We start from the raw sequence: 26,633 nt of genomic DNA, 5'->3' as shown, positions 1-26,633 counted from the left end.
CGTTAATATATAAATTAAACAGCAGTGGAGAGATGACCGATCCTTGTGGAAGTCCTTCAAGGACAGGCCGTGTTGTTGAATTCTTGTCATCAATGCGAACATATAATCTGCGATCCTGAAGAAAATTTTCAAGAAGTTTTAAATAGCAGTCTGGTAGGGGAGTGGTACGTCGGAGCTTGACGATCAAGTTGCGTCGCCATACTTTATCGTAAGCCTTCTCTATATCGAGAAAGACTCCAATAGTATGTCGTTTCTTGTTGAAATTGTCTTGGATAGATTCCGTGATGCGCAGTAGTTGTAACTCAGCCGATAGCTTCGTCTGGAAGCCAAACTGCTCCGGTCGGATGATGTTGTGTGCCACAAGGATGTCCAGCATGCGTTTCAGTAGAACACGTTCCAGTACCTTTCCCAGCGTCGGCAGTAAACTTATGGGTCTGTAGCTATCAGGGTGTGAGAGATCCTTGCCCGGTTTTGGAATTGGCACTATTCTGGCAATCTTCCATGCCTCTGGGAAGTATCCAGTCCTGAGGCAGCTGTTCACTATCCGGGTGAGAAGCACAACAGGCTTTCTCGGGAGGTGTTTCAATTCCGTATTGCTGATTCTATCTGCTCCAGGTGAGGTGTGTTTGCTATACGTGATAATCCTCCGAATTTCCTCCGGCGTTGTCAGCCGGGGCATAGTGTTATTCGGGGCGTCCCGAATAGCTTCCCATTCCGCCGCTGTGTCCTCCTCTGCACGGTGGAGTGCATCATCTCCATCCTCCATGGGGGGCGTAGTCATCTGTTGTTGGTATGTATCCGCATACAGCTCCGCCTGCGCCAGTGAGTCGTACAAGAGGCCATGGGGTCCTCGAATTGCCCTTTTGGGGGGCTGTTGCTGTCTGAGACTTTTAACTATTCGCCATTCATCTTTGGTGCGTAATAGAAAGTTGTCCATTTTGAGTTCCCACGTGTGTTGCTTCCAGTCCTGAACCTTCCGCCGGAGTTCTCGGGTTAGTCTGTGAGTTTCCCGTCTATCGTCCGGATGGCGGTAACGGACCCATCGTTTCCGACAGCGATTGCGCCTTGTCCTAAGCTCCTGCAGTGGTGGTGGAAACTCGTCATAATTGACTTCTGGTTGCAGGTGCTCCGTGAGTGCTCGTTGTTTCGCACTGGTAATCTTCTTCGTGAGTACCGCGACTGCCACATCAATCGCTTCTCTGGTAGTAACAACCTGGGTTGGTCGCACATTGTTGTTGAGATACGCTTGGAACTGCTGCCAGTCGTAAGTTCTTGTCGTCCGCAGTGGGAGTTGCAAAGTAGCCCTCTCTATGAGTCCTAACACCGGTCTGTGGTCCGACGAAAGATCATCCAGCGTCCGCAGATGGAGATTCGGGTTGATGTTCTTGATTATGGCGATGTCTAGAACATCAGCGTCTTGTGTCTGGACGTAAGGTATCCTCGTCGGTTCCCGTGGTCCATGGACGGAAACATGTAAATTCTCAGCCAGTGCAAACAACATATGTCCTTTTGGGTTAGTCTTACGGGAATTCCAGGCAACATGTTTACTATTAAGATCCCCTCCAAGGAGGATCTTGTCGTAACCCTCTGTAACGGAGTAAAGATCTTCTGGGTGGAGAGGCTTCTTTGGGCTAAGGTAAGCCGCAATACAGGTAATGTTTCCGAGCGTCGTGTGGATTGTTACTGCCGTGGCCTCTAAAGTCTGGAGTTGGGGTAAACGTTCTTGGTGGTGACGAATACATTTTTTGTTCAGAACTGCGGTCCATCCATCCCGTTGGTCCCGTCTGTCTGTCCGGTAGATGTGCATGTTCCTCAAGCGGAGGTCGGTTGACTCGCGGAGATGTGTTTCGGAGACAAATGCTACGTCTATCTTGTGGCGATGTAAGAAGTCCGTGAATTGTATTTTCTTCAGTTTCAGGCCGTTGGCATTCCAAATGCAGAAGTTAAGATTCCTCGCGTGATGCCGTCTATCCATTTAGGGTGTTTGAAAAGCTGTCAGTACGCTTTCTACAAGCGAGAGGATAGACGTCAGCTTCTGCTGGAGGGCGGTGAGTAGGTGAAGAATATCTGTTAACGCTGGTGTAAAGGTGGTCGACCAGGCAGATGACGTCTCCGCTGGTGTTGGAGTCGGCGTATGGGCATGTATTGCTTCGGAGTACGAGCGCTGTTGTCTTGTCTGTCGTAGAGTCATTCTGGGTGCCGTTTGCGGTCGAGAGGCGATTGTTTCCACAGGGAGAGGTGCCGCTTGTTGTTGGGTGGCCGGAATCGCTGCCATGGCCGAGTTCTTAAAAATTATAGGCCGTTGTGGGGTCGACTTCTTTGGTGTCCTTCTAGTATATTTCCGTAGGAGTTCTTGAAATTTGGGGCAGCCACGGAAGGTCGCTGGATGTTCTTGTTCACAATTGGCACACTTTGGGGGCGCCGTCCTAGGATGGGTACAATTCGATGATTTATGGGATCCACCGCAGCGGACGCAGCGTGCTGGCATGCTGCAGTAGTTCGCTGTATGCTCGAAACGTTGGCAATGTCGGCACTGGACTGGTCCTTCTTTACTATTATAGGTTTCGATTATCACTCGTGTGTAGAGCAGGTATTTGACATCATATATCTTGTCACTGTCTTTTCCGGATGGGAGGGTGACTCGGTACACCGGTTGCGGTATCAATTGATTCGTCTTCTCGTCGCGTTCCTTAAATTGGTAAACTTGTAGCACTTTGAAGCCTTTTTCCTTGAGGGCATAGTAAAGTTGTTCTTCGGTAACTTCCGCCGGAAGGCGTTTGACAACTACTTTCAGTTCCCTGTCGTCTGGTGCTTGATGTGTAAAATAGGAGAAGTTGTGGTTCGTGAAGAATTTTATTGCACGCCTTTGGTCTCCGAAGGACTCAAAGTGGTATTTGATGCGGTCCTTTTGGTATATAGCTTTGAGGTTGCCCTCTAGAAGTCCGTTGAGCGTTTCATTGAGGTGAACGTAATCCTTTGTGTAATAAATTGTGACTGGGGGCACTTTGCGAAGCACATTCTTGTCTCTGTCCACGGCTTCTGCGGCATTAGAAGTTTGTGCCTGCGGCTTGTTGGTGGTTGATGGAGGCGCATCTTGAGGTGTCAGTGGGGCGAATCGGTTCGTTGTGGGGATGGTCTCCGTTCGTCTCTTAGCCGGGTTGGCTAAGTCCTTGGCTAATGCGTTGCTTCTGCGCCGTTTGTTGTGTACGTGCGTAAAGTCCCCCTCTGCGTGTAGGGAGTCGTTGTCGTTGTCTGCTGGAAAGGCCGCTGCCATCTCCGCGTCGTCGACCGTTTGGTGGGAGTGCTGTGATTCGACATCTGAGTCCACAGATGGAGATGCCAGACAGGTGTCGTTATCCTGCTCTTGCGTTTCCCGTGAATAGCGGATAAGGCGTTGTATGTCCTTCAGCGTTTCTTTGTCCTCCTCCCGACATATATCGAGTCTTCTGGCGTAGTCCTGGCGGTCGTCTTCATTGCTGCGTCCGTCGTGATGTGATGTATGGCCGACGTCCGAATACGGTTTCGTCGTGTGGTGTGTAGTTTTCTGCGGTCGAATAGCGCCTGTCGATCGTCGTTCTATCCTGTCATGAACCGGTGCCGTAGCCTGGGTCGTCAACCTGGGTTCCGTCCTGTGTGGAGCGGCCGCTGGAGCGTCCGGCGGGCCAGGCCCAACCGACCGACCAGCGGCCGACTCCGGCGCGTCCGAGGCGGCTGCCCCGGCCGCGCGCGCATCGTCCTTGCTCGTCGGCATCGCGAACTCGACTGGTGCATATGACGATTACAGTTTCTGTAATAATAGAACCTTTCATACAGATGTTCTTACGAGATTTGTTGGTAAGTTTATAAGGCTCGGTAGTAGAATGTAAAACGTAGTCATGCTGGATACTGTAATTAACTTACAATAGTAGAGTATAAAATTAATTTATAGCAAAAATGTTATCTGACGCGTGCGTAATAAAGAGTTTGATTTTATACGTCTCGCGCATGCGCGCCGCCCTCTGTGAGGCAGACCGCGAAGCCCTCGCGGTCCGCAGTCTCTAGTCACACGACGAGGCCCATACAACGGATTTAAAGTGAATTTGCTACAGCTTGTTTAATAGAAGTGACAAAACCTTATGGTTATGCATCAAGTTTTATAAAGTTGACTTAGGACATGGCTTGTTTTAGGCAAACATTTAAATAATATTTTATGTAAGTACTACACGTTGCATCCTGTAGGATGACCATATCTAACATAATTTACTAGCACATTATAACAGTAACTTTCTGCAGGTTCTGTAGAAGACGTTATTACTAACGTTGAAACCTTGGTAAACGATAAAGTTAACCTGCAAATGTAGGCTGTATATTCTTATACAAACAATACCAGTTGCTGTCCCTGCATAAAAATGTTAAAATCATTTGCAATGGTTTATGTCGCACTTACATTAGATTGTAATCTTGAAAAGTTAATTACATAAATATGTTATCTAGAAACTGCGAATTAATTACTGTTTTGTGTTGCGATTTATTTCTGTCAGTGTATTATTAAACGCCGCTTACATAATTTGTTCAGTATGAACGCTTGAGGCGTCGACGAGATGCTGCTTCCATAAAACGATGTGATTAACAGCTACCCGCAGCAGGACCGTTGGAATCTGAGTAACGTGTTCCTGTATATTGGCCTTCACATCAGCTAGAGACCGAACAGGTTCCTGATGAACGCGTTCTGTTACACATCCACAGAGGAAAAATACATGGATTCAGATCAGGTAATCCTACGGACTACGTATCTGGAAAAGTCTGGAGGCAACACGTTCGTGGGAGGTTGCATAACATAGATCTTCCACTGGGCGAGCGACACGAGCTGTTGCCCCATCTTGCATGAAAACTGTGGTTTCCACACTGCTGCGCTATTCCAAAGCAGGAATCACATGCTGTACGAGGTCACGACGGTGTAACGGTCGCAGTTGATCACATTTGCCTGTTCTCTAGTACACAAACGTGGATAGTTGAGGATTAATCCGTTTAAACGATCTTCATCAAACCTCGAAGGACTTTCTGTACGTGGAGAGTACTAAAGTTCAAACGATCCCACTTAAAAGGAGAACACCATTTTTTTGCCGTTCTCTATCCAATGGCGTTGTTTCTTACACGGCGCAAATGTTTCTGGCTGCCTCCGCTGTTGTCAACCCTCTTATTGAACCGAAACAGAAGAATATGTCGGAAATGTTCCGATTGACATTACATTTCCTAGCGTTCACAGATCCACTCGCTACCTTCAAGTAACAAAATGAGAGTATGTCAACTCATATGGCAATAGTGAGCCACAAATAAAAAATGACAATTGATAAACATGCTCATCGGAACTGTAATACCAATATGCAAAACAAAAACCCTAAGAACGTATGCGCGAACTTGATACATGTTTATTGATAGGTAGGTTCAAATTTCATCCTTATGCGAGTTTATCTTCAACACTAAAAAAAGGTGTCTTAGATCTAAATACACTATTGGCCATTAAAATTGCTTCACCACGAAGATGACGTGCTACAGACGCGAAATTTAACCGACAGGAAGAAGATGCTGTGATATGCAAATGATTAGCTTTTCAGAGCATTCACACAAGGTTGGCGACGGTGGCGACACCTGCAACGTGCTGACATGAGGAAAGTTTCCAACCGATTTCTCATACACAAACAGCAGTTGACCGGCGTTGCCTGGTGAAACGTTGTGTGATGCCTCGTGTAAGGAGGAGACATGCGTACCATCACGTTTCCGACTTTGATAACGGTCGGATTGTAGGCTATCGCGATTGCGGTTTATCGTATCGCGACATTTCTGCTCGCGTTGGTCGAGATCCAATGACTGTTAAGCAGAATATGATATGGAATCGGTGGGTTCAGGAGGGTAATACGGAACGCCGTGCTGGATCCCAACGGCCTCGTATCACTAGCAGTCGAGATGTCAGGCATCTTATCCCCATGGCTGTAACGGATCGTGCAGCCACGTCTCGATCCCTGAGTCAACAGATGGGAACGTTTGCAAGACAACAGCCATCTGCATGAACAGTTCGACGACGTTTGCTGCAGCATGGACTATCAGCTCGGAGACCATTGCTGCGGTTATCCTTGACGCTGCATCACAGACAGGAGCGCCTGCGATGGTGTACTCAACGACGAACCTGGGTGCACTAATGGCAAAACGTCATATTTCGGATGAATCCGGGTTCTGTTTACAGGATCATGATGCTCGCATCCGTGTTTGGCGACATCGCGGTGAACGCACATTGGAAGCGTGTTCACATTGACGGCACTTTGAACAGTGGACGTTACATTTAAGATGCGGTACAATCCGTGGCTCTACCCTTCATTCGATCCCTGCGAAACCCTACATTTCAGCAGGATAATGCACGACCGCATGTTGCAGGTCCTGTACGGGCCTTTCTGCACACAGCAAATGTTCGACTGCTGCCCTCGCCAGCACATTCTCCAGATCTCTCACCAATTGAAAACGTTTGGTCAATGGTGGCCGAGCGACTGGCTCGTCACAATACGCCAGTCACTACTCCTGATGAACTGTGGTATCGTGTTGAAGCTGCATGGGCAGCTGTACCTGTTCACGCCATCCAAGCTCTGTTTGACTCAATGCCCAGGGGCATGAAGGCCGTTATTATGGCCAGAGGTGGTTGTTCTGAGTATTGATTTCTCAGGATCTATGCTCCCAAATTGCGTGAAGATGTAATCACATCGCCATAATATATTTGTCCAATGAATACCCGTTTATCATCTGCATTTCTTCTTGGTGTAGCAATTTTAATGGCCAGTAGTGTAATTGTGTGAGTAAGTTTGTAAGTGTCTAAGGATGCGTCTACCGTTACTGGTACTCTTCAGATGGAGATCGTGAGACAGCATGCACAGAGGACATGCAAGGCCTTCTTATCGCCATCTTTCAGTCTTTGAGACAGGCCCAATCATTAATATTATGGACGTGGGAGCAACATACCGACAGATCGAACATACTACTGCACGGCCTTCTTATCGCCATCTTTCAGACTTTGAGACAGGCCCAATCATTAATATTAGGGACGTGGGAGCAACATACCGACAGATCGAACGGACTACTGCAGAACATGCCGTGACGAGCCGGACTCAAGACAACAATTTGGTAAGAGGAGTGGACATGGGTCATTCCACAGGGACGACACCACCTTAAGATCTTAGGATTGTTCGACTTACTCTCGCGAAGAGACGGATGACAACAGGTGAAATTCAACAGATGTTACAGGCCAAAGTGTCACCAAGAACCGCAGTGAAGAAGGATTGATACCTCGAGGTGCCATGCGTCGTTTACCAGTGACGCCGTACTACACACAATTGAAACGTGCGGGGTGTGGAGCCAAAGTCGACCAGGACATTGAGTTCCATCCTGTGGTGTTCGGTGATGAGTCCCGCTTCAGTCTGTGGGGGTCAAATGGTTCAAATGGCTCTGAGCACTATGGGACTTAACATCTATGGTCATCTGTCCCCTAGAACTTAGAACTACTTAAACCTAACTAACCTAAGAACATCACACACATCCATGCCCGAGGCAGGATTCGAACCTGCGACCTTAGCGGTCACGCGGTTCCAGACTGAAGCGCCTAGAACCGCACGGCCACACCGGCCGGCTTGTGGCGGTCAGATCGAGGCCATCGCGTCCATAGGCGACGTGTCAAACGTCGCAGGAAGCAGCGACTCGTGAGCCCCATACACCTCAAAGAATCATGGTATCAAATGGTTCAAGTGGCTCTAAACACTATGGTTCTTAACATCTGAGGTCATCAGTCCATTATGCTTAGAACTACTTAAACCTAACTAACCTAAGGACATCACACACATCCATGCCCGAGGCAGGATTCGAACCTGCGACTGTAGCAGCAGCACGGTTTCGGACTGAGCGCCTAGAACCGCTCGGCCACAGTGGGTGGCCCAAACACGGTATCGGGAGATATTGGTTATAACAATAGGATCAATTTGGTAATTGTTGAAAGGCGGCTGAATAGTCACCAACATGTGGGAAGAATTGTAAACCTTATTGTCATAGCCTTCACAAAAGAGCTTCGCGCCCGCATCTCGTGGTCGTGCGGTAGCGTTCTCGCTTCCCACGCCCGGGTTCCCGGGTTCGATTCCCGGCGGGGTCAGGGATTTTCTCTGCCTCGTGATGGCTGGGTGTTGTGTGCTGTCCTTAGGTTAGTTAGGTTTAAGTAGTTCTAAGTTCTAGGGGACTTATGACCACAGCAGTTGAGTCCCATAGTGCTCAGAGCCATTTGAACCATTTTGAAAGAGCTTCGCTAATGTAAAATTTCAGCAGCACAATGCTTCATCCTGAAATGCAGTGTACGCCTTAAACGTCTTGAGGAGTGTACGAAACCTCGTCCCCTGGTCTGTTGCCCACAGAGCACGCCTAGGATACGATAGGAAGTGTAATCCTACATACTAGCCTCCATTCAGCAACCTTAATGAATTGATACGGAATGTGCTTCAGGCTTTCCAAGAAATACTCAAGACGACCTTCGGATCTGTCTGCTTCCACCCTACATCCTAGACAGGAGATAACCCGTGCCATTGGGGAGCAAATCTCATGTTGATGTGGACATCAGTTCCGAAGGCATTCAGAGTTTAATCACTAATGCCCGTTATTTGATCAACATTTCCAAGAAGTTTCAGAAATATTGAACTCTACATATACATGTATGAATTAAAAAAAGAAAAACATAAACAGCATAAGTTAAAAAGATCTCCCGTCGCAATTTCGTGTTACGTCCCGGAAAGTACTTGTGTGAATTAGTTAATAGAATGTCGATCGTACCGTGCCTACTAGAAAATATAAAGTTTAAAAAGCAAAAATAAAACTTAAATCAAAAATTAGAAAAAGAAACTCAGACACAAAAAGACTTGCAAAAAGTAAAAAAAAAATTACTGCCCCTTTAAATTCAATATACAGTATGTACTAATATTTTGATCCATGCTTCGTCGCGTCAGGGATCCGCAAAGTAAATAAAAACAGAATACATCTAAAAATGATAAAAGTACGAAACTTAAATACAAGTAAGCTTCTTAGGAAACGTAGGTAAATACCAGAACAACGATATCAGGTCGTTGAGCATAAATTTTAATTAATTTACTAAGAAAAATTCCCAGTTTAGACACAATCGTCAACAACGCCTGCCTTCATCCGACTGCCAGTTCGGGTCACCGCATCTGGTCACGCACTGCGCGCAACATACTCGCTCTCACCGTTTAGTCAAGCGTGAGTTAGTACGCTGTCATCAGACGACTGCAGGACGTAGGCCTCTCATGATAGATTAATGCAAGAAACTAAGTTCGTACGTAAGTACGTAAAATATGATATAAAAGAAATACGTAACTTTTTCTTTAACAGTGTGAGAGTAATAAGACGGACTGATTTTCACATTTTACGTAACAAGTATTTATAACGTCACAAGCTATTTTGAGGTGTGGATGCGGGACGAGAAGGACTGGAAGAGATGACACCAAACAGAAGAGGCTTATACCCAGCAATAATGAAAGTATGCTGTTCCAGGAAGGATAGCTGCTGTTAACTTCTTTTTTTAATTTACTTAGCGATCCCCCGAGGCGACAACGCTTGGATCAAAATATTACTACTTGAATAAAACTTATAGGGCCATAAACATTCCACATCACCTTTTAGAGGTCTTTTTGTGTTGAGGTTTTTAAATTTTTATATTCTGATCGTGTGTATGAACAGTAGCACGTTGTTGAAATGGTGCAGCGTATTGCTAGTACCAGTGCATGGCGACTTTCTGCACGTACCGATGTCCCACGAACACGTGTATGGCGAATATTACATGACAAAAGCTTGTACGCATTTCACATACTGCGTGTCCACAATCATCACATTGGCGTCAATACCACACAACTTGAGTAACTGGCGCTGTTTAAATGACAATTGTCATCCATTAATACTATTCACCGATGAAGCTCGCTTACACGGAGTAGAATCAACAAGACACGTAAGTATCATTGATGGTGGCAGGAAACTCCACAAGCTACAGTGGAAACCAATTCCGAAGTTCATTCTTCGATCAGTGTTTCGAGCGGCGTGTTCGGTAACATGTTGATAGGGCCAATCGCTTTTGAGAAGAGAATGATAGGACAGAATTATTTGCATTTTTTGGAAAATTCTTTTGGTGAACCCCATGAGGGTATTATTTCGGCCACGCGAACTGGACTCTACTTTCAGCAGGACAGAACCCCTCCACATTTTACCAGAACATCTCGAACGCACTTACCCGAATCGCTGGATTGGTCGTGGTAGTACAATTAACTGGCCGCCAAGATCACCAGACCTTACTCCAATAAGTTTTTGCTCTTGAGGTCGTATTAAGTCTGGAGTGTATAAACGAAAAGTAAATGCGAGAGATGAAATTCTTGGTCGCATAGTGGACGCTTCCCTCATTAGGGAATGCGCAGACGCACTCAGTCAAGCAGCACATGTTCTCTCCAGAATGTAAAAATGCATTGGAGTTGACGGTGGGATCTTCGAACATTTTGTTAAGTGTACAGCAGCCGCAATGCGACATGTACAATAACGCTTAAAGGTGAATGTCTTAAAAATATGTACTTTTAAATTGATACTTTGTAGAACGCGTATTGTAATGTTTACTAACCGTTGTACATGTGTAATGTTTACTAACCGTTGTACCTGACAATATATTGAATAATACAGTAAATAAATAACAATGTATATGAATTACGTTCTATCTCGGAAACCATCCGGAATAGGGCATGTGTCCGTATAAAGTTTCTTTTGCTTCAAATGATCGTTCCTGCCATAGTCCTGAGTGTTGACCATTTTCCTGGGACACCTTGTATAAAGTTCCTTAAGCAATTGTTACCTCTGTGCGTTATTTCTACTTTCGTAGAATGACGGGTGTGTGTTTTATATCCTGTCTGCCATACGAGAGTGATCAATGTGTGAGAAACGGTTTGTTTACATCCGCTCCTAGCAACACCGTTGGCAGTATGAAGTTACGTTTCGGCAAAGTACTATTGTTGTAGTGGTCAAAAACTGTACGTTAATCATTCATTTGAGATCTTTAGGGTTTAATGTCCTGTCGAAGCAACTTAAGGAAATCACAGAAACCTAACCAGACGAGGATCTGAATCACTGTGCTTCAGAATGCGTGTCCGGTGTGCCACCGTGCCACCATCTTTACAGAACAGCAAAGAGTAGCTTGAATCATGAGTGGGGTCGTCCTCGAACTCGCAGTGCAATCTTTACAAACAAATCGGTATAATGACTACATCATCTCCTACATGTACTACCAGACGTCTTTTGTCATTTGTAGCCCTGCTCAATACGAAATTGACTGCCATCACCATGATCATCACACTAGAAGGAAAGACGATCTCCACTCTGATATGAAATATTCGATACTGGTACAAAATGGGGGAAAATTTTAAATTCACTGCCAAGTGATATCACAGACGCAAAAAATAGTATATATCTTTATTTACGATTAATTTAAATAAGTACCTGTTTGACACCCTATTTTAAACAATGATATAATTTTATAATATTAACTGTATTTTCCGTCGGTGCTGGCAGAACGTGATAATAATATCAAAAATGGAAAACACTCCAAAATGTCCTGAAAATTTGTATTTATTTGATCACAAACCGGCTTTCGGCTTCTCAGGCCATCTTCAGGTGACAACTGCATTGTGGTACCTGAAGATGGCCTGAGAAACCGAAAACCGTTTTGTGACTAAATAAATACATTTTTTAGAACGCTAGGAAGTATTTTTAATATTAATGAAATAATTCCTTTGCTGTAATAAATGGAAGCTTTTGAATGGTTCTGTTATGTGCCACATAGAGTTCTAAATTCATAATTATTGTCGCTATCGACAAGTATTTTGAAGAAAGATAGCAAAGAAAAATAATGTAAAACACAACACTGTTTTTAAATCTCATTACTACTACTGTGTATAATGTAGTCCATTGATAATTACTATTACATATGTCGATACATTCCACATTCAATCGACTTGCTCGCACATATGGATCTGCAAAACATGTTCATCAAAAAATGAAGTGAAAAATAAATGAAACACTACGCCATATTGTATCTGCTGGACACATATTGCTTCTCTGTGAGACCCTTCGTTTCCTCTAGATGTTTCACAAGGTTCCTACATCGAACATGCTCAAAAGTTTTCTAGGTTCTGTGCTACGGACTCTACATCCAACTCACAATTATGACTCATTTGTAGAAACCAATTTTCGGCGATTCTACTAAACCACAGTTTTAGTATTGCCGAGTGCGATGATGGTAAACACTGTATCTTTGGCTTGTTTGGCTATTCACATTCCATGGCGCGGAGGCAGATTTTGCGCTCTTTTGCACTCACGATGGATGTGAACTTCTAAAGGACAGTGCATAGATGCAGTCCCCAAAGTTTTCACTTCGCTTCCTCCTAAGTGCCATTATTGCGTTGCAAAAAAGGAGCAGCCTAACACTCTGGCGTGCGGAGGCCGACTCCAGGTCCCTGGACACCCCTCTCTTCCCTCATCAGCACGATATAATTATGGTTATGGTACACCTGGATGGCATTCACCCCCTGCCTCAGCTACGTAACTTATCACACCAGGGATTACCGTTTCTTCGTGCACGAAGACACATGTAGTTTTACATGACAGCTTTATTCAAGATGTTCAAAAAATGGTTCAAATGGCTCTGAGCACTATGGAACTTAGCATCTGAGGTCATCAGTCCCCTAGAACTTAGAACTACTTAAACCTAACTAACCCAAGGGCATCACACACATCCATGGCCGAGGCAGGATTGGAACCTGCCACCGTAGCGGTCGCGCGGTTCCAGACTGAAGCGCCTAAAACCGCTCGGCCACACCGGCCGGCCTATTCAAGATGTCTTAGACATCTTATTTCGTAGGTGTGTTCATCTATTCTTCAATCGGTAAAAGAAAATAATATTTTCCATGTTAGATATGAGGGAAAAATCTGTGAAATTTCAGGGCCGAATAGTGGTCCTTTTTCCAGAAACTGGTACCTTCTCGATCTCAGCTGGATGCTACATGGTGCAATAAGAATCCGTAGACTTACGAAGAATGCAGTTCAGTTGGTGTGGTTCAACAGCAAAATATCAAATTGGGGAGACGAGAAATACCTTGGTCCAGTCCGACGTGGTTAAGAGTCACTTCTACAGGTCAAGTTGAATGAAGATTTTGAGATTTCCTTACATGCATCTAGACCAGTTGTTCCCAACCTGGAGGTAATTATCGCCTGAAGGGTAAAATGTAATTCCCCGTGGGGTATGCACAAAGGTTTCCGTTGTCTTTCGGTCATGAAACTAAATTATTTTTAAAATATCGTTACCATTATCGTTGTTTCGTAAGAGTGTAATACTGATTACAAAAGTTACCATTAATTACATTACTTTCAAATACTAGCATTAATGCGTGACACAACGTGGTGGAGCTTGCAGTTTGTCGTACACACAAAATCTTTCTCACATAATTCACCAACTACACATATACCTGGTAACTTGTAGTTATGACAGTCAAATTGACACGTGTGTATCACATACGTTTAAATGTCTGATGAAAGTGCATTCTCCGAGTTCTAAATAGTTCCCACAATAGATTAGAAATTGTTTGGTTATGTACTTTGCAATAATAAACGAACCAGTTGACAGCACAACATAACAGTAACTGCAGTGGTCAAATTTAATGTCGTCAATTGCCTAAACTTTAAAACTGAACGTTGCGATCCAGAAACACTTTATGATATCACTACATTGGTTTGTCTGTAATGCAATTTTAGTGGAAACAGTCCATGTTTCTACCGTAAGGGGACGGTATGTGCAGTCTATGGCAATCGTATCACTCTTAAACATTGCACTGTTTGTGCTGTGTATCATCAAAAGATTTGTGTTGCTTCAAAATGATTCGGACGACAATAACGTACGATCAGAGGCTCCGTATACTCCAAGAAGGTAGCGAATGAGACAGGCCGACGTCGCATTGAGTGTCGCTGTGAGTCAAAGTAATGTCTCTAAAACCTCGAACAAGTTTCTAGAGGCAGTATCAGTTGAGGATCGTCTGCGGAGGAAAAACAACAGGTGTGCAGGACTGATACCTGCATACAACAGCAAGTAGACAAAGAATACAATGCGACATGTCTATGGCGGCAGCTCAAAAATCTACAGGAGTGCAGGTGTGAAGGCAGATCATATGAAATTGGCTCCATGAGCAGGAATTGAGTCCCAGAAGACCTCTCAAAACTCCTGCCCTAAACTGGGTTCGGGGAGGGGCTCATGTCGCATGGGCACGAAACCATTGTTTGTCAACTAGGAAGGCTCTTTTGTGATAAGACCCTACCATTCTCTACCCTGACAATACTGATAGTCGTGTGTGGAGGCAACGAGGATAGCGTTTACATCCCAACTGTATCGTAGACCGCCTCTCTTATCGAGGTAGTTCACTTACATTTTGGGGTAGAGCATACAAACAGTCGGATGGAATGGCGCCCATATTCCCCAGATCTCACTTTACTGAAAATGCATGGGCCTGCTAAAACGAGCGGTTAGGAATCGTCCTGATCCATCAGAGACCATATAGAGGCCGCTGTGGAGGAATGGAGCAACATCCCACAGGCTTAAGTGGACATTTTGACCCCAAGAAAAAGTGTTTCCAGTTACAAGGAGGCCCAATTGATTCATAAACAATGCGTTATGCAATATGACAGTGAAATGAAACGGTAGTGTGCAGTTTGTCCTATTGTGAAGTTTTGTTCTGCTTTTTTGTTCGCCTTCATCAAATGGAAATGTGTTTATCTTCTTTAATTTCATCTTCTTTTCATTGTATCTGACAGAACAAAACCAGTTCTGTTTCCTGTTATGTCCAGTGCTGACAATAAATCAATATGCCTCGTTTATTGTGATCACTGTATGTAATAGCTACTTCACTGAGGTAGGGCCTACACTTTATTATTATTATTATATTTATTAGGAGTCACAGATACGAAGAATTTGCCTCCTGTGGTCTTCCAATTTCTGCCAGATCAGAAGAAATTAATCCATCGTCTCCATGGATACCACCCCTCTTTATGTCACCCATACACTGGCCCCCACCCTCCACACCTTCATCCTTTCAACCCCGAACCCCAAGCTCCTCGATGCCCATACCCTCATCATGGGGATACGAAAGTATCTCCCAGGTGCTCCCATCTCCCAACTGATTCCGCAGAGGGACTCAGTCCTCATCAAGTCCCCCTCACCCCCCTTTCATACACACACGTCATGTCTGACCCCCATACACACTTCCTCTCCTCTTCCTCTCCTCGCCAGCCCCAGCCTCCCAGTCGCCCCCCAGCCTACACCACTTTGATCACCAAGGTCAGCCAGTGAACTCTCACCCTGACCTTGAAAGCTGCTCTCCCCACTGTATCCACAATGCCTCTGGTCACTCTTATATCATGTGAATCTTTTCAGAGTCCGCCCCCTCCATCGACCACCTCCTCACCCAGGGTGCCCTGATTTTTCGCTGCCACCACCCAGCTGAATCCTCCAAATCTCCTCCCCAATCCTAGCGCTGCCAGTGCTGCCTCATGCATAATGATCACCTGACCCCAACTGTAAACCCCCCCCCCACCTGTCTCTAGCTGAAGGCCTCCTATTTTCTCGAAACCTGCCGCAACCTCGCATCCTTCCTTCCTGTAGCACCTGCAATGGACCCCATCCCGCCTACTCCTACAAAAGTAAGGCGAAACCCCCTTCTTCCACCCCTGAGCTTACTGTCCCCATCCCTCCCATTGACCCCCTGTCCACCCTAACAATTCCCTCTATCCACCCCCATGGCTGAAGACATCATTTGTTTCTTAACCTTATTCCTCCAAAACATTCACCCTTTCCAATGCCCCCACACCCTCCAACAGATCTTCCTCATTGCCTGCTCTGTCTTCGCCACTTACTCCCACAACCAATCCCACTTATCCCTCACCCACCTCAACACCTTAGTTAAAGCCACTCCTCTCCCTTCACCTCCTTCTTCTCGTCATGCTGTGGCATGAGTGTCACATCCTTTTCAAAAACATCTGCTCCTTCCACACCAACAAATACCTCCTCATGAACTGCCTCTCCCAACACTGGGTCAACACCTTCCACTTGAATGAAACCTTTTTCCATCCCCACCATACTGTCCACACCTCTCCGTATATCCTCCACTGAACTGATGCTCCTGGTCCCAGAGTGCAGGGTGGAGTTGCCATCAGCCACCTTCAGCATATCCCTGTCTGGCCATCACCCCTCCTCAATGACCCCACCAAACACCTTATCCTCAGTGTTTTTTCCCCTCCCTCACCCTCACCTGCACCACATCTATGTCTGCTCCACTGCTCCTATTCCCTATGACTTCATCTCCCACATTGACCACACCTTCTCCACCTACATGATTGTTGCCGACATCAACATCCATAGCTGCTCCCCTGCCACCCTTTGACAGTGGCATCAGTTCCTCCCCACAATCCAAGCTGACCTTGTTCATCTTCCCCAGCAAACCTGTTCTGAAAGCAACACCACCACCGATGTTGTCATAGCCTCTGCCAACCTCCTTGGGTGTGTCGCAGTTGACATCCTCGATCACACAGGTAGCGACCACCTCTCTGTCCTTCTCACCATAATGTCTGCTCACCATCCACCTCTGGCTCCCCACCCTGCACCCCCTCCCAAGGTAGTCCATGACTACTGTCGCACCAACTGCACTGCCTACCAGAAATCCATCGCCACTCAGGTCAAAAGCCACCCTCTTACCTATCACCATCCCAACAAGATCATCCACACTCGTCCTTCCTTCAGAAGGCCGTTACTGACGCTGTGGAGGCCCATGTTCCTACTATAACCATCCAACCCCACCGCCCCACTCTCCATTCCGCCTCTATCGCTCATTCCTGTGCATTCATGACAGGTTAGACCCTCCACCGTCACCAGCAAATACAGCAACTTGTTCGGAACCTCATTACAGCAAAGAAACGCCAGGACTGGCGCCAGACCTATTCATGACTCAACATCGCCCTTTCTGTTAAGTCCTCCAAGTACTGGTCTACCTTCCATTACCTTACTGGTTCCCATTGTGCACCCCATTACCCCTGTCTCCATAATGACTGCCTCCTTCCTGGCAACATCAGTAGGGCCAACCACTTTACTTCCCAACTTTCTGAGGTGTTCTCCATCCATGATGATCCCCACTTTTTTGTCCACAGCTCGTGGTCGTGCGGTAGCGTTCTTGCTTCCGGCGCCCGGGTTCCCGGGTTCGATTCCTGGTGGGGTCAGGGATTTTCTCTGCCTCGTGATGACTGGGTGTTGTGTGGTGTCCTTAGGTTAGTTAGGTTTAGGTAGTTCTAAGTTCTAGGGGACTGATTACCATAGATGTTAAGTCCCATAGTGCTCAGAGCCATTTGAACCATTTTTTTTAATCCCCGCTTTGATTATTCCCTTTTCCCCACCGACATGGAATGCGCCAATACCTCGGTCGCCCCACTCGCTCCCAGTCTCCAGTACTTGGGGCATTTACCCCTCTCCGACATCAGCATTCCACACAATACATTAAACATATCCTCTGGTCGCAACACGACCCCTCGTCACGTCTGTGTCACCTACTGGCACCTCAGAAAATGCCCTCACCTCAGAAAATGCTTCCTTCTAGACTGTCCTTGTCGATTTATACAATGTCATCCTCTCCATTGGCTTCTACCTCGACCTGTGGAAGACTTCCCGCATTCTCTTATTCGTCAAACCCAGCAAACCCCCTTCTGTTGCCTCTTCCTATGATCCCATCTGCCTCACCTCCATCTTCAGTAAGGTCTTCAAATCCATCATACCCATCACTACCTTAATCAACACCACACCCTCCCTCTTACCCAGTGTGGATTCCAACCCTCCTTCTCCACCGAAGACCAACTCCTTAACCTTGTCCACCTTCTCTCCCTCCAACTTAACTCCCGCTGCTCCGCCATTTTTGTTTCCCTTGACCTCCAAAATGCTTAAGACCCGATATGGCATCCCAGTCTCCTCTTTAAACTCCAAATCTATGCCCTGCTTATCAATTTTGTCCGTCTGGTCGCTTCCTTCCTCTCAGGCCAACCTTCCTATGTCACCCTCTGCAGTACCAACACCTGTGTCCTTTAGCCCACCACTGACATCCCCCAAGGATCAACCCTCTCACCTCTCCTCTATTTCCTGTACACCACAAATATACTCAAGTCACCCCCACCTGTACGCCTCCTCCAATATGCTGATGACACCGCCTTCCTGGCTCTCTATCATACCCTTCAATGCTCCCAATGCACCCTCCAAACCCACCTTGACCAGTTCACTGCTTGGTACAAGTGGTTCCTTCATAACTTCTCCAAGACCCAGGCAATCAACATAGGCCACACCACCAGCTCCTTCCGTCTCCATAATTTCTGCCTAACCATTTATGGTCATCCCATCCAGCTCACCCCCACCCTGAGATACCTTGGCCTCACCCTCGACTTTCACCTCACCTGGACCCTTCATCTCCCAACCATCCAGCAAAAAGCCCATACCTGCCTCTGCTTCCTGACACTCCTGTCTGGCTGGACATGGGGATTGTGTCCTTCCACCATCCTCCACACCTACAAATCGCTCATCCGTCCTATCCCCTGTTATGCCAGTGTTGCCTTGGTCTCCGCCCCCTTCCCCTGCTTATATAAGGCCCTCCAACTCCTAGAATGCCATGCACTCCACCTTGTGTTCCGTATCTGTCTTCTTTCCACCACACGACTCCTGTATGAACTCCTCCCCTTCCCCCATCTTCTCCTTTTCCTCCAACATATCTGCATCCTTTACAGTGTCTTCAGGCATGATCCCCCCACCCCCTGGTGTCCTCCTTCCTCTCCAACCCACGTTGCCATGCCTCTATTGCTGTATTTCCAGCACCTCCCACTCCCAGATGATGTACTTCGCCGTGACGTCTACCCTTCCTACCAACAATAGCCTGACCTTGTTCCCCCCCCCCTCCCCAGGGCTCCCCTTTTTCCTCTGCCCTCCTTCCCCCAGAGCAGGTTTTTCCTCCTCCCCCCCCCCCCTGAGTCTCAGAACCCTCTCCTCAGCTGTTTCCCTCTCCTATCCTTCCCAGCCCAGCCCCCTTCAGTGCGCCCCCCACCCAATCTCTCCCTCCCTCCACCCTCTCTAGCAACGCCCATTCCCCCATTTGTTCCCTTCTCCCTCATATCCCTACCCCTGGCAGATCCTCTCAGTTTATTCTTTTATTCTTCGTTGTCAGTGTGCTACGTCAGTGTTGTGTTCAGTGCTGTTCCACAGTGACGTCAAGTGCTGTGATTTTAATTGTGTGCTGGACTCGTACATAGTGTTGCTGTCTGGGATCGTTCTGTGATACGCCACCCATCGCAAAATTTATGCTCTGGCCGTACTTCGCCTTGTGTTCTTTTAATCGCCACAGTGTGTGGTTTTTTATGTACACTATTTTTTAGATTTTTCTCTTCATTTTTACAGTCGACCCTTTTGTATGTTGTCTTCCATTATGTTCCCCCCTTTTATATATCTATATTTCGCCATGGGGAATTGAAATTCAATAAATCAAGTTATAGTCGGCGCACGAGAGATGGGACACACCATCTTCGAGGTAGCGATGAAGTGGGGATTTTCCCATTTACCAAGAATACCGTAAATATCAGGAATCTGTTAAAACATCAAATCTCCGACATCACTGCAGCCGGAAAAAGATCCTGCAAGAACGAGAGCCACGACGACTGAAGAGGATCGTTCAATGTGACTGAAGTGCAATCCTTCCGCGAATTGCTGCAGGTTTCAGTGCAGGGCCATCAACAAGTATCAGCGTGCAAACCATTCAACGAAACATAATCGATATGGGCTTTCGGAGCCGAAGGCCCACTCGTGTACCTTTGATGATTGCACAACACAAAGCTTTATGTCAATATCTTCATTGGACTGTTGATGACTGGAAACATGTTGCCTGATCGGACGAGTCTCGTTTCAAATTGTATCGAAGATGGACGTGTATGGGGCAACCTTATAAATCCATGGACCCTGCAGGTCAATAGAGGACTGTTCAAGCTGGTGGAGACTCTGTAATGGTGTGGGGCATCTGCAGTTGAAGTGAAATGGGACCCCTGATATGCCTAGATACGACTCGGACACGTACGTAAGCACCCTGTCTGATCACATGTGCATTGTGCATTCCGACGATTTGGGCAATTCTAGCAGGACAATGCGACACCCCACATGTCCAGAATTGCTATAGAGTGGCTCCAGGAACATTCTTCTGAATTTAAACACTTCCGCTGGCCACCAAGCTCCCCAGACATGAACATTATTGAACGTATCTGCGATGACTTGCATTGTGCTGCTCAGAAGAGACCTCCATCCCCTCATACTCTTACGGTTTTATGGACAGCCCTGCAGGATTCATGGTGTCAGTTCCCTCCAGCACTACTGCAGAAATTAATCGAGTCCATGCCGTGCCGTGTTGCGGCACCTCTGCGATCTCGCGAGCGCTCTACACAATATTAGGCCGGTGTACCTGTTCCTTTGGCTCTTCAGTGTAGTAATAACATGTATTTTCATATAAACATATATTAGTAATAGTGTCTTTTATTTCATATAGATAACGGCGTACACTTCCTTGTGGAACTGACTGCGGGGTTTCAAGGAGTGTATAAAGTCTCTTGGGAGAGGAGTACTATAGAGGAACCATCTACTGTAACAAGTGTCTACCCTCAATGTGCTTTCTTTTCTGAGGAGGAGTTGTTGATAGCACTCGCGATGTACTGAGAATTGCTTCATACATACATACTATAAAAATGGATGTATGTATATACGTGTGTGTGTACGTATGTTCCACATCTCCTAAACCACTGGAGCGATTTCAAACAAACGTGGTACACATATCCCTTCCTGTCAGACAACAATAGCTGTTAGGGTAAGAACCGCCTACCTACCATAGTTCAGGAGTTATGACGCCATAAGCAATGAGATGCGTGAGGAAATGCCCCATCATGCATGCAGTTGTAATACATTTATTCCTCTTTACTACTAAGACATCCCTACAACCGAGTCAACTAAGGATATCTCTTACGCCTGGCAACGTTTGAACAGCTTTCAGCTGCGAAGAGCAAACTACTATCGGCGAAAACGGTAACGTATGTAGAGCTATGAAGAGTCGTTGCCAGGGAGACGTTTGCAAAATCTCGTTGTAGGCACACATAGCTACTGCGCCCAGCGTACAGAGACTGTCTGGGAGTCTACTGCAGAAGTACACATGACGTTTCTTTTCTAATAGGAAACTGCCAAAATGAAGACCCGGACAATGGTGGATTTGTCAGCTAGTCATTCTATAAGAGAAATTTTGTTGGAAGTGAGCAGTAGCAATTGTCTCATTGACTCATTAGTTCGTATTTTAATAAAATGCTTATAAACAATAAGTTATCATCTACCTTTCGTCACTTTAAAAATGAGTGTCCAAAGAAAGTTCTTTTTCATATCAAAGTTTTTTAGGCGCTAATATTGATGGTGATGGGAGGAGGAACGTTAACTACCTAGTATCTGATTATGCTCAGGGGTAATGGTCTCATAATGGTTGGGAGCCAAAGATCTAGTCTACATCTCACGAAGAACCTATTATACCTGTTTTTCGAAACACACTTATTAAGCTTACATTAATTCAATCACATAAAAAATTTAAAACAAAAACGGCAAAATAATGCAATACACCCATTTAATTATCAGATCGGAACTTTTGCAAGCAAACAAATTCTTGAAGGTATCAACGTTCTTTTTTTCTAATTTATTGGCTCTAGGGACGTGTCGCTATAGCCATCTTGATTGTGAAACGTCAGTTATGACGATACGAGTTTACGAACAACATAACATCCAGTTCCCGAGCGGATAAAATCTCCGACCCGGCCGGAAATCGAACTCGGGCCCCTTCAGTTGGCATTCGTCGCGCTGACTGTGCAGCTACCGAGGCGTACAAGACAATGTTAAATAAGCATTTTTAAAAGGTTTATATTCTATGTGTAGAGTTTCAAGAATATTAATCAATGAAATAATATGTTGATTATTTTTGTTGATGTGCAGCAGCATTTTCTCAGCCACACAAATATTTACGTATAAACTTACAAGAGGTCATCAGTCCTTAAACTTACGCACTACTTAATCTAACTTACAGTAACTTACTCTAAGGACAACACACACACACACACATGCACGAGGGAGGACTCGAACATCCGAAGGGGTCTTGCATTCTCACTATAATGGATTTCACCAGAGATTCTGTTGTCTGCATTGTAATTTTGCGCCATTCCGCTATTAGAACGTTCTTTAGGTCATTTCCGTTCGACATATGAGGATTCGTCATACTCTTGTCGAGTAAATTTCATAAATTCTCTATTGGATTACTATCCGGTGATTGCGGTGATATTGAAATCCAACTGGGAGTGTCTTATGGTTCAAATGGCTCTGAGCACTATGGGACTCAACTGCTGAGGTCATTAGTCCCCTAGAACTTAGAACTAGTTAAACCTAACTAACCTAAGGACATCACAAACATCCATGCCCGAGGCAGGATTCGAACCTGCGACCGTAGCGGTCTTGCGGTTCCAGACTGCAGCGCCTTTAACCGCACGGCCACTTCGGCCGGCGGAGTGTCTTACAACAGCCACAACATTGCATCCAGAACGGTATGTTTTGTGTCATTATCTTGTGTGAAAATATAATCCTCAGAAAGACCCACATGATTCACACTTACGGCCTGATGTGTTTTTAGAACGTTCATTTAAATCTTGTGGTCCATAATCCCATCAATAAAAAAATATCACTCACACTACTTGCACTTAAGCAGGCCCTGAAAAGTACTGAACCTCCTCCATGCTTAACAGAGGCTGTTATACTTCTCTCTTCAGGTTCTCAATTTCTTTTTCTCCATACTGTTATTTGCCCATTTGACTTAAACAGCTCAAATCGTCTCTCGTCAGTAAACACAACCTTCTTCCAGAAATCAGAGCCTTCGGATTTATGTTCTCTTGCAAATGCAACACGCTTCCAGTTGTTGATTTTACTGATGTATGGTTTTCTACGGGCAGTTCAGCCTCATAAAGCACATTTATTATAATTTACTCTGAAACAGATTTTTCTGTATGTAGTTGACCTGCAGTATCAAATTTTGGAGGTCTTACTTTAGAATTTTTCTTGACTTCTCTAAATAGATATTCCCCCCCCCCCCATCTTGGATAGAACTGCAGGACGATCAATTCGTTATTGCCTTAAAAATGAGCACAAATAGTCTCGACTCCAAAAACATTTATTTTGTGGTAACCTGTTTCGGTCAGTTTCTGACCAGCTTCACACTTCATACCATGTTGGTAGACGGTGGCGGTAAATGGAACGGCTGTTATACCTTCACGAATACGTTCGTGGAGCTATAACTGCAGCTCGATCCATCACCACCGCCTACCAGCCTTTGCAGTCGAGATCTTTTGTGCTCATTTTTAAGTACCTCTTGCTAGACCGCTTGTAATGTCCCCAAGAAAATACCTTCTACCATGCACCAATTAATCATTTTCGATCAAACCATCCACATTCATTCACTTTGGAAAAGTTATCTGATCTGATTTTCTCGTAATATATACGGCGAAAGCTCGTCGACGCCAAAGTATTTTCTAGTGCGTTTATTCTTTGAAATAACAGAGATGCATATATGCATTCTCTATGGTTGTTAGAGTGGTAACTAGGACAGCTTCTGGAGTATCTGTTGAGGAATTAACGTGAGAGAGACATTTTCTGCTTTTCTTCTCGCTAAAGCGAGCCAATTAACATTTGTGCCGCTAGCGGTTTGTTTGAAGAGAAAGAGACTGTAAAAGGAAAATAATTAAGGCGTGGAATCACCGGAGATCTGGATATGTAATGGAGAAGGATTTAATACACGATTTCGTCCATAAATAAGGTTTGTGACTTTTTTGTTCTGGAGTGAATGAACGAATGAGTTTTTTCTGAATCATTTGATGATCAGGTTGGCCCTGTAATTAGTGGGGAAGTTTCAGCTGTGTCGAAGAGAGCCTGCAATCACTGAATCTGTGTTAAATCGTCCAAAAAGGCTTCGTACACATCTGGAATTCGCAATCTTTCGTAAAGGGAACAAATTGTCCAAACGATTGATTCTCCCGACTGAATGCAGTGTTTAACAGTAATAATAAATGTAAAGATCTCATACAGCAAGCCAGCCGCTGATTACCAAGACGAAGGACTCCACCAAAGATTCTATTTGGCTGATTTCACGTAATGAAATATTATATTAAAAACTGTACATAGATAAAGGAGAGAAAGAGAGAGAGCGAATGAAAATAGAGATAACACTAATAATCCTCCATTAGTCTAACTTTTCGCCTGTCTTATCACGGATCAGCCAAGAAATGGGAGGCTCTTACTTTACTGTATAGATTTATGTGTGAAGGTGAAGGGATCTTAAAGGCAACAGATACACGTCTATACAGAGAAGACATTACACAGAGATAGCGACTAGCTGCATTCATCATCTATTCTTAGATAAAGAGACGGCAACTTATTATCCGAATATTTTAAAATGTTAAACGCTGTTCTCCACGAGAAATGTTCTAAAAATCTACTTCGGGATTGTTTTTCGCACTTTTCTGTTCTGATTAAACCTGTATATAATAGTCTTCACTGTAGCGGTAGGCCTTCCAATGGTTTCTTGGAAAGATTTTGCATTTCAAAACAACATGATTCCGATTTCTCTCTCTTCTTTTGTAGCTTCTCGACGTTTTCGATCCATATTCCCTAAAAATGGCGCAACTGCTTTGAAAACAGAGGGGGAACTATCCACTACAGTAAATGAAACACATCTGCAAGGGAAAGAGGAGTCAGAACAGCAGTGTACCTGGGATTTTGACTACTAGACGGATACTTATTCGAAATTTACTTAGGAATAATTTTAAATGTCATGGATTTGTTCATAAATGAACCCAAATAGCATTTTATTTCTAAATATAGACGTAAACTTGCGTAAGGAATTAATTATTGTTCGTTTCTTAGCTATATTTTTATGATTGTCCTTGTATTCTATGTGCTGAGGTCGGAAGAAATTTTTTTGGAATATGTAGTATTGCTACCTCGTAAGTATTGAAGTGCTGTACCTGCAACAATTTATTAAGTGGATTCTATCATTTGAAATATCGTCACACTTAGTTCTTGCTGCCCGAGATATCTTCAGACTCGCCGAATCAAATATACCAAAATCGGAAATTTTAGAATCTTTCCGCCCCTTGGATAAAAGCGCACGTTACAGGGATTACGCTGCAAATAGCCATAGACTTGACAGCAACTGATAAGGCTTACCTCCTGAGGTGACTTTATAACAGCAGGTGGCGCCCTACCTGGCGGGAATCCCGGAGGGCGCCTCAGCTGCCCCCAGAACCAGGCGGCTAGGGCGGCCGCGGCGAGCAGCAGAGGCAGCGCCACAGGGAACATGCCTTCTCTACCCCTCGCTGGCCGCTGGCCCGGCAGGCACTGAATCCACAGAGTCCTGCAACAGACAGCCTATCTCCCCAGAGCTGCCGCGCAGGGGAGGGGAGCTCAGACCAGGCCAGCCCAATCCCTCTGCTGCTCTGCGCGCCGACGCTGGTGGCGTGAGCACAGACAGTTCGTCCCCACTTCCTGCCCATATTTCACCAGGGACGTTCAATAAGTAATCCAACACTTATTTTCTCTGAAAACAGTGTGGTTTTATTCAGGATCCCAATAAATCATATTATTCTCCATTTTTTGGCTACAAAAACATGTTTTTTTAACATAATCTTCGTTCTATGCGACGGCCTTACGTCTCGTTACTGGGAGGTTCTGTATACCCAAATGGTACCACTCCACTCGTCGACATCGGAGCAGACGTTTTGCTGCATCAGGAACCTCCCCATCGTCGACGTGCTGCTTGTCGCGGAGTGCATCCTTCATTGGGCCAGACAGACGAATGTGGGTGGGCGCGAGATCCGGGCTGTAGGGTGGATGAGAACATTAAAGACCTGTGAGCTCATCTGGGGTGTGCAGACTTGTGTGAGGCCTTGCGTTGTCATGGTGCGAAAAGTGGCAATTGACCCTGAATAAAGAAAAGTGCGAAGTTATTCACATGATTACTAAAAGAAATAGGCTAAATTTCCATTACGCGATAAGTCACACAAATCTGGGGGCTGTAAATTCAACTAAATACTTGGGGATTACAATTACAAATAACCTAAATTTGAATGATCACATATATAATATTGTGCGTAGAGTAAACCAAAGACTGCGATTCATTGGCAGAACACTTGAAGGTGCAACAGGTCTACCAAAGAGACTGCTTACACTTTGCTTGTCCGCCCTATTCTGGAGAACTGCTGTGCGGTGTGAGATCCGCATCAGGTGGGACTGATGGATGACATCGAAAAAGTACAAAGAAGGGTAGCTCGTTTTGTATTATCGCGAAATAGGGCGGATAGTGTCACAGACATGATACGCGAATTGGAGTGGCAATCACTAAAACAGAGGCGTTTTTCGTTGC

General features: G+C 45.3%; 1 protein-coding gene across 1 annotated transcript in view; it reads right to left on the bottom strand.

Moving 5' to 3' along the window:
* Positions 1 to 25,570, bottom strand: part of LOC126260492 (methyl farnesoate epoxidase-like) — a 227,389-nt gene extending 201,819 nt beyond the window's left edge. Inside the window, exon 1 of the mRNA XM_049957820.1 lies at positions 25,477 to 25,570. Within this exon, the coding sequence (XP_049813777.1) occupies positions 25,477 to 25,570 (94 nt within the window). The remainder of the gene's footprint in view (positions 1 to 25,476) is intronic.
* Positions 25,571 to 26,633: the final 1,063 nt, after the last annotated feature.

Source organism: Schistocerca nitens, chromosome 5 (genome assembly GCF_023898315.1).
Source record: "Schistocerca nitens isolate TAMUIC-IGC-003100 chromosome 5, iqSchNite1.1, whole genome shotgun sequence".
Taxonomy (NCBI): Eukaryota; Metazoa; Arthropoda; class Insecta; order Orthoptera; family Acrididae; genus Schistocerca; species Schistocerca nitens.
The sequence above is the reverse complement of the archived record's forward strand: the minus strand, read 5'-3'. Positions and strand labels throughout refer to the sequence as shown.